The sequence below is a fragment of the Dipodomys ordii genome, unplaced genomic scaffold (genome assembly GCF_000151885.1).
Source record: "Dipodomys ordii isolate 6190 unplaced genomic scaffold, Dord_2.0 Scaffold18, whole genome shotgun sequence".
NCBI classification, from domain to species: Eukaryota; Metazoa; Chordata; class Mammalia; order Rodentia; family Heteromyidae; genus Dipodomys; species Dipodomys ordii.
In genome coordinates this window covers 7333606-7342060 of record NW_012267234.1, presented here as the reverse complement: position 1 = coordinate 7342060, position 8455 = coordinate 7333606, and the positions used below count along the sequence as shown (strand labels likewise).

The 8455-nt window shown below is 54.0% G+C and overlaps 2 protein-coding genes across 2 annotated transcripts in view; one reads left to right on the top strand and one right to left on the bottom strand.

Moving 5' to 3' along the window:
• The first annotated feature begins 651 nt into the window (after positions 1 to 651).
• Tppp3 (tubulin polymerization-promoting protein family member 3) lies at positions 652 to 4134 on the top strand. Its single transcript, XM_013012807.1, has 4 exons — positions 652 to 752; positions 3011 to 3204; positions 3317 to 3470; positions 3590 to 4134. Exons 2-4 carry the CDS (start codon positions 3017 to 3019, stop codon positions 3776 to 3778), a joined length of 531 nt encoding a protein of 176 aa, XP_012868261.1. The 5' UTR covers positions 652 to 752; positions 3011 to 3016; the 3' UTR covers positions 3779 to 4134.
• Positions 4135 to 8150: 4016 nt separating this feature from the next.
• The window catches only part of Lrrc36 (leucine rich repeat containing 36), a 41784-nt gene continuing 41479 nt past the window's right edge, over positions 8151 to 8455 (bottom strand). The window contains exon 13 of the mRNA XM_013012659.1: positions 8151 to 8376. Within this exon, the coding sequence (XP_012868113.1) occupies positions 8151 to 8376 (226 nt within the window). The remainder of the gene's footprint in view (positions 8377 to 8455) is intronic.

Below are 8455 nucleotides of genomic sequence, written 5' to 3'. Positions count from 1 at the left end.
TCTTAGTTAGAAAGGGGAAGCAGGCTTTGTGTTTCGCAGACAACTGTGTGTGGGGGTGTGTGTGTAGGAACCGGGTAGGTAGGAGTGCGGGGAGGCCGTCCCCGGAGGCCCCGAAGCTGTCTCGGAGTGGCAGGACCACCAGCGTCGTGTGAGCGCCACTAGCTGGGGGGCGTCGGGACCCGAGCCTGGGGATGGTGGGCGTGGCCTCCAGGTGGCTGAGACCCCCACCACAGGGGAGCGATCTCCCCGGTCTCCAGCCTCCCATCTCCTGGTCCCAAAAGGCCTCCAGTTGGCGGTGTGGGAAGCTGTCTTTCCCCTAGAGGTTAGGGGGGTTTTCCTGTCAGGGGCCCTCGGAGGATGTACTGAATTGCAGGGGGCTCCGGTTAGCGCGGATCGGACTGCAGAGCTGGGGGTGAGGGGAGGGCGGAGGGGGGGGGAGGGAGAGCGGGACCCGGCAGTCCTGGGAGCGCGGCGGGCGCCCAGCCTGGAGCGGGGAGGGCGGGGTCTGGTGGGCGGAGCCAGCGTGACCTTGGTCACTCTCCCGCCGAGACAGCCTGGGGGTGGGACTCGCTGTCTCTATGGAGACCGAGAAACAGGGGATAATACGGAGGAGCCGCCCGGGCTGCAGTCCCGCCCCAGAGCCGGCAGGGAGCGGAGCTGCGGAGCCACTTGGTCTCCCGCATCCGTCGGTCCATTCCAGCGTGCTGTCCATCTGAACGCGAGCTGCGGGAGCAGCCACGAGATAGAAGCCGGTAGGAGCCGACCACCCTAACCAGTATCCTGCACTAGAAGGGGTGGGTGGAGTGGCCTGGAAGGGGTCCTAGCCCTGGACAGTTCAGAGTCCAGGACACCAGCTGAGTGTTCCAACCCCCCCAGCCCCCACCTCCTTGCTCGGCTGATTGATGACTGCAGCTGTCCTAGGAGCAGCCCGGGCGGCCTCGGCTCAGGGGTGTGGCCACTCCATCCCTGGCTTGCAGACCCCAGGGTTGCCTGGAGTTCTCCCCACCTGAGCAGCTCCGAGATTCCTAGTAGTCCATCTTCCCACAGAAAGGAGTGGAGATCCAAGATCCCCACTGGATGTAGGGGCATGCATCCTGTGGCACCCAAGCTCCCCTGGACATTATTACCCTAAGTGCACCAAAGCATAGGGCTTTGGGCTTCTGTGGGAGGTGGCACCTAGGGAGAGGGAAAGGGAGTGCAGTGCCACTGGGCTGCGATCCCCACAATGTAGTCGTTCTGGGCGCGCAGTCCCAGAAACTGTGCACGATCACAGGGAAAGGGCTTTCAGTGTCAAATACAGTGGTAGCAGGAGAGGGAAGCCAGGCAAGGCCCAGGCTATGGACAATGGAAGGAGAGTTAAAGATGGTGGTTGAGACTGAGGGTGTGGTCGGGAGGCTGTAGTAGGAGGCTGGCAGGGGTGGGGGGAGGGAGGGTCCTCAACATAGTGCCTGGGAGTCTGGAAATGCCAATGCGTGGGTCAGGGCTAGGACTGGTATGTGAACAAAGGCGACACTGAAGTTGTGGGCAGGGGGCTTGGACAAGGGCTATGGGTGAGGAGCTAGGTCGCTGTCTGGTAATGGGGGTCTGCAGGGTGTGGATAGGGAGGCTACAAGTGTGGGCTGCAGGTGCGGCCTCAGTACAGGGGCTGCGGGTGTGGTCAGGGGACTGCAGTGGACAGCTATGGGTGTGGCTAGAGGCCTGCAGTGGAGAGCTATGGTGTGGGCATCCTTTTAGTGCAGGGCTGCTGGATCAGGGGTCTCAGTGGAGGCCTTGAGGGTGGGGTGAAGTAGAGTGGTGGAAGCAGAGGAAAGGGTCAGGCCCTCCCTCAATCCCAGGGCTATGGGTGTGGACGGAGGAGACTGCAGTACAGAGCTGAAGGTGTGGTCAGGGGTTCAAGGCCCAGGGTGTGGAGGCCAGGGCTGAGTGCATGTGACTGGTGTGTGGGAACGTGGACTGATGTGGTGAGGGGTGGTCAGCCTGAGATGTAGACAGGGGGATGTGTTCTTCAATGGAGTACCACAGAACCAAAGCCCTGGTCCCACTTGGCAGCCCCCACTTTGGGAACTACTACTACCACCCCCACCCAAGGGGTTGCTTCTAATCTCCTGCTCCTCCTAAATTTCATTAACTCAGAGCTGCATCTCCAATGGGTGGCAAAGGGCCAAGAAACCACGGTTGTGCCCTAGGCACAGGGAGTGTTGGTGTGCCCCACCCCTGGGCCCCTGCTCCCCAGCCCAGCCCAGCCCAGCCCAGCAGCACTGGGAGCTTCTCCCTGAGCTGCCCTGACACCATCCTGTCCTTAGCAACATTCTCCAAGCAGCACCACACTCCCTTAGCAACTGTCTCCAGGCTTCACAAACTGTGGCCAGGCCAGCCCCAAGCTCCGCTCCCCTCATGTTTTTGTTTAATAGCAAATAGTAACAAGGCCCAGGCTGGGCCAGCTGCACCCCTGCCTAGGGCATGCCTTTCCTGCCCTTGCTCCTGCTCCCTTCTCAGGCCTGGGCTGGGGCTTGCTGGGGCTTCATGACCCTTACAGTCTCACTCCACACCTGCCCAACCAACAGCCTGGCCTGGCACTGACCCAGATTGGACATGGAGCTTCCTGGTGGCGGGGGGAGCTGCTCTGCCACCCTCACTTCCACCCAAGCAGGCTTTGTGCCAGGGCCAGACAAAGCCATGGCCCTCAGCTGCTGCCTGCAGTGTCTTTCTGGACAGTGCCACTCTGTTCTGTTCCTAGCCTGGTGTGGGCATCATGATTTCATGTTCTAAGCCCTACTCAGAGCCAGGGCTGGCTGGCACTAAGCAACAGGATTTTTCCACCCAGGGCTCTTGTGGGGACTAGGCAGACTCTAAACATGGACCCCTTTCTCAGACAGCCCAACCTCACCTTTGAAGGTCTGCAGCAGAGGTGCTGGCGGCTCAGTGCTTTGAGGTGGAGGCAGGGGTGGCTTGGGCCTGGGGGAGGGGTGGGGCAGCTTGCTTGGGAGGTGACTGAAGCGGGTCCTCACAGGCTGGCATGGCAGCAAGCACGGATGTAGCTGGGCTGGAGGAGAGTTTCCGCAAATTTGCCATCCATGGTGACCCCAAAGCCAGTGGGCAAGAGATGAATGGCAAGAATTGGGCCAAGCTGTGCAAAGACTGCAAGGTGGCTGATGGAAAAGCTGTGACAGGGACTGATGTTGACATCGTCTTCTCCAAAGTCAAGTGAGCCCTGGGCAGCCCCTGCTTCCCATGTTCGCAGGTGGGGAATTGAGGGAGGGATTCAGGGAGGCCAGCAAGAAGGGCACTGGCCTTATGGTGCCCATATGCCTGGCAGGGGGAAGTCTGCTCGGGTTATCAACTATGAGGAGTTCAAGAAAGCCCTAGAAGAGCTGGCAACCAAGCGGTTCAAGGGGAAGAGCAAGGAGGAGGCCTTTGATGCCATCTGCCAGCTGGTGGCAGGCAAGGAACCAGCCAACTTGGGTGTTACCGTAAGTGTCCCACGGATCTCTGATGGTTAATGAGAGGGCCGCGGGGGGAATCTTGGCTGGGGGTGGGAAAGGGCTGGGCTCCCTCACCCAAAGCCCTCGGGGAAACTCTGTCCATTCAGAAAGCAAAGACAGGAGGTGCTGTGGACCGGCTGACTGACACCAGCAAGTACACTGGCTCCCACAAAGAGCGCTTTGATGAGAGCGGCAAGGGCAAGGGCATCGCCGGGCGGCAGGACATCCTGGACGACAGTGGCTATGTGAGTGCCTACAAGAACGCAGGCACTTACGATGCCAAGGTGAAGAAGTGAGCCCCAGGAAGGTCTTCAGTGCTTCTGCCCCCGCCAGAGGCTCAGACCTGGGCTTAAAGGGGCACTTGGAGCAAGAAAGCCTGGTCTCCTCCCTGCTGGACCTGCCACCCAGAGCTTCCTGCCCAGCCCCATGGGGCCAGTCCACCAGGCCTCTGACCCAGACTACTCTGTGTCCCCTTCTTCCACTCTCGCCTCCCCTGACCTCTGTTGGGGGACAGTCTCTGCCTATAGCCTCACCACCCTAGCCTGGTCCCGGGCATGGCTGATTCCTGCCTGCTTGCCTCATATTTAAGCTGCTGCTCTGGCCAAGTGCCTAATTCTTACCCAGACCTCAATAAAGACACCTTTTGTACCAATATGGCCTGCTTGGGTATATGATACCTCAGTATCCTCCCCTCAATATTATCCTCCTGTATACACATCCTATATATTCCTCCTACTGGCAGCCCTGCCCTGGGAAAGTCATATGAGTCCCTTCCATTAATGCAATGCCTCAGATGCCTCTTAGGGAAATCAAAAGCTTTTAGCTGGGCTCTGACCTGGAGTCCTGACATAGCCTGCCCCTCTGCAGATTTGGCTCGCTCCACTTTCCCCGCAGGAGGAGGGATGAGACAGAAGACATGTCCTGGGCCAAGCCTTGGCAGAGGTCCCAGGGCCAGGCAGAGGCCCTATGCCTGCCAACAGGGGGCTACCAAGGTTCCAGCCCAGAATTTGTGAAAATGTAGGTTCAGGAGATACTTTAGCAAGTATATCATTTTACTCTCTAATTGTATAAATAAGGAAACTGAGGCCCAGAAGTAGCAAGGGTTTATGATCAAGGCTTTTACCTCCAGGCTGAGCTCTCTGTGATTTTCAAAAGTGGGGTTGGATAGCCGCTGACAACCTGACATCCCACTGCAAGGGGTCTCCACTCATCTGATTCCTCTCATCTGTTCACTGTCCACTGCGGAGGGTGAGGTCTGTCTATTTTTGAGGGCTTCTGGGGTTCCCAGATCAGCTGCTGCAAGAGACCCTGGATGCTGGGTCAGTGTTCTTCCCAAGTATAAGGCTTTGGTGCCAACTCTTTCTTTCCGCTGTGACAAGGAGTCAAGGGCTAAAGCAGGCTTCACAAAGGCACATGCTCTCTTTTCTGTCCCAGACACAAGGTGAAGTAGCTCAAGTGTTATCCTTCAACACTTTGGCTGTTCTGGGATATTCTGCCCAGGTCAGCCTAAATCCCTTAAGCCACCCACTTGGGAATGGGAGGTACAAAGGAATGGTGTTGCTTGGACATGGATGCAGGGATGTCAGCTGGGAAGCAGAGTGACTGTCAGTGTCTAGCCTTAGCAGAGCTTTGTTCTTTCAGCCTCCTGTAGTCACTAGACTGCCCATGAACCCCAATATCTGAATCTGAGCTCCAGAGAGTTCTGCTTCTCCCAGCTAGCAGGCAAGGAGGGCAGTCTGAATGGCAGGCATACTTCATTGAGCTTGGTGGGAAACCTAAACTCGTCTGGCTCTTACATACTGGGAGAGCTTGGTGAAGAGTTTACCTATATCTGAACTGGGCTTTGCTCCCGGCTCCTCCACTTTAACAGCCTGCCCTTTCCTGTGACTCACTGTGTGGCTTGGAGGGACCCATAGCGAGAACCGGCTGACCATCAAACACTACCTGGTAGGATTTGTGAAACCTCTTTTTCCTAAAAAGCTGAAGGAAGCTCAAAGGGCCACCCAGGGCCAGGAGGACTCTGAGGAGACCAAATGGTTCTCATGGAATCTGGTATGTGTCATCACCCATGTTTTTCTCCCATTTGCTCCTGCTATCGGTAGAAAGCCTTGGATTCCCTCCTAACAAATCCAGGCTACCAAGGAAGGAGTTGTTGAGATAATGTAGTGTGCAGCATTAAATCCCTTGAGGGAGAGTCCAGGCCTCTGTGAGGACCTCACCCTTCCTCTGGGCACAGAACTTCCCCAAGGATTGTCTCCACCCCAGGCCAGTTTTCTTCTCTCAGTGTCTTGCTTAGGGTGAAGAACCTTCCACTGGGTTTCTACTTCAGGACTCTTATGTGTCTTTCTGGGTTTAGTCACCCTGTAATTCTTTGGCCTTTTCCTGGACATCATAACCCTTACCCCTTGCCCTAAGGACTAAGTGCCGCATAGGGAAAATCAGAACCAGAGCTAACTTTCCCAGGAGTGGCCAGCAGCCCAAAAAACTGCTGAAGAGTGTTAGGGCAAGTGACAAGGAGAAAAGGTATAGAAGGTAGCTTAGTCTGGGTTAGGTTCTTTGGTCATCCTTAGAAGCCCCCTGAACAGATTTTCTGGGGTTGTTATTACCTGACACCCACATTAGAGACAGGAAGGGGAGAATGATTTAAAAAAAGAAGCATGTTGCTGGGCACTTGTGACTCACGCCTAGCTACTCAGGAGGCTGAGATCTGAGGACCACAGTTCAAAGCCAGCCCAGGCAGGAAAGTGCTGTGAGACTCTTATCTCCAATTAACCACCAGAAAACTGGAAGTAGTGCTGTGGCTCAAAGTAGTAGAGCTCTAGCCTTGAGTAAAAAGAGCCTAGGCCCCACAACTGACCAAAAAAAAAAAAAAAAAGTAGTATGTTATGGGCTAGTATATCACTATGTGACCACTGGCCAATGCTTTCCTTCCTGGAAAGATTTAGGCTGTTGGTAGGGTGGAGGTGGATTCTCAGTGGAACAAGGTTAGGCCCAGACTAGCTGTGGGTAAGGAGGTCATTCTCACTGCTGTTCCCACAGAACAGATCCTTTGTATGCTTCCCTTGTGTGGAGCCACACAAACTCCAGATGTCTGTGGAGTTATGTATAACTTACAGGTCTAGAGTCTTGAAGGCTCAGAGTGGCACTAGGTCTCCTTTCCTGTGCAGCATTAGAATCAGGGCACAGATGAGGCTCTAACCCTGTCAATACACTTTCTCCCTGATGTGACCCTAAAGGTGACAAGAAGTGTGACACCTTTTACCCTCTTGTCACATTTGCTGCCTGGGAGAAGGTAGAAGCAGAAACATCTAGAACTACCTGCTTTCTACTACTTACTCCTAAAGATAAAATGGTCACTGAGGACAGGCTGGCACTAAAGCTGCATGCCCCTGCCTTCCCCCTGCCTTCTTCTCTGCTGCCAGCTTCTCATGGCTTTTACCTATATCAGCAGTCCCTTGTCACAGAGGAAGCCTCAAACATAGCCCTCACTTTTCTGCCCTTGAAGGAAACTCTGCAAGACACCACAAAATGGAGTGTCTGGCTCCCTTCCTATTATCAGCCCTTCAATTCACAGTGGACCACACCTCCTCCTCAGGGCCTGTGTGCAAAAGTGCCTCCAACCGTAGCTTTTCTTTCCCTTTGCTCCTGCCCGGAACCACATACTTTGCCTAACAATCTCCAGCTTATTCTTCCTGATACTGAATTTCCCACGCTCAGACTGGGCTGTTCTATTATACACTCTCACAGTACCCTGTCCACCCTCTCCCATGTTTCTTCAATGGGCTCCAGACTATACTCCAGGCCTGGGGGTCTCTGTATCCTTTCTCCCAAGATCTCTCCCAAGATCTCTCTGAGCCTCTCCCCCTCCTTTCCCCCCCACCCCCACCTCATCTTCTTTTTTGCAGTGCTTTTGCTTAGACTGGAACCAATCTCAAGCATCAAGCTCCATCACATGGTATAGTGAGCTCTTCTCCCTGACTAAATAGTGGGCCACTCTAGGATAGACACCAGACATGTCACATTTTTACTATGGCATGAAGAAATACCACATGTAGTGAATCAATATAGAATCTCTAAAATTTCTTCTGATACAGAAGACACCTGATAGACATTATCTTGCATCTTTCTACCACAGTTTTGAGTGGCTGTGGCAAAGTGCCCAGTATTTTTTTTCCTTTTCAACATTTTCAGTCAAATGCATCTGTGTGATATGATGCCTAAGACTAACAACTTCTGAGAGTAGAAGGAGAAAAAAATGACCCAATGGATGGAGATAGTAGAGAAATTATAGTCAGGCACCATAATCCTATAATTTTAGCAACTCAGGAGGCTGATCTGATGATTGCTGTTCAAAGCCAGCTTGGGCAGGAAAGTCTGTGAGACTCATATCTCTGATTAATCACCAAAAAGCTGGAAGTGGAGTTGTAGCTCAAGTAGTAGACTGCTAGCCTTGAGCAAAAACTTAGGTATAGTGCCTGGGCCTGAGTTCAAGCCTCAGGACCTGCACCAAAAAAGAAAGAGAAAAGAAAAGAAAAATTATAACAGAGGGACAACACAATGTAATCCAAATAAGCTTTTTCTTAATCTTTGGGGGTAAACACCACCACACTGTGGTGATGGCTGAGTCCTCCAGGGACCAGAGGGAGGTGGCGGTGAAGGTGTTCCATGCTAGCTCCACAAACTAGGCTCTGGCGCAGCTTCTGAGACACTCTGTATTAGGTACTGACCCGTGTCGTGTGCCATTGGTGAGGAGGAAGATAACGTGCTCTTCCCAAAGGGCGATGATCTCCCCAGGTGGTGACTCTTCTCTGGAGGCAAGAGCGCTTTCCCAGAATAACCTTTTTGCTCTTTATTCAGCTGCTGCAGTAGATATTCATTAGTTACCACCAGGGATCTGCAGCCCAGGGGGGAAAAGGCAGTCATGAAATCACGAAAGGGAAGACGCCGCCATTCAGGTCTGAAATGTCGGCTAA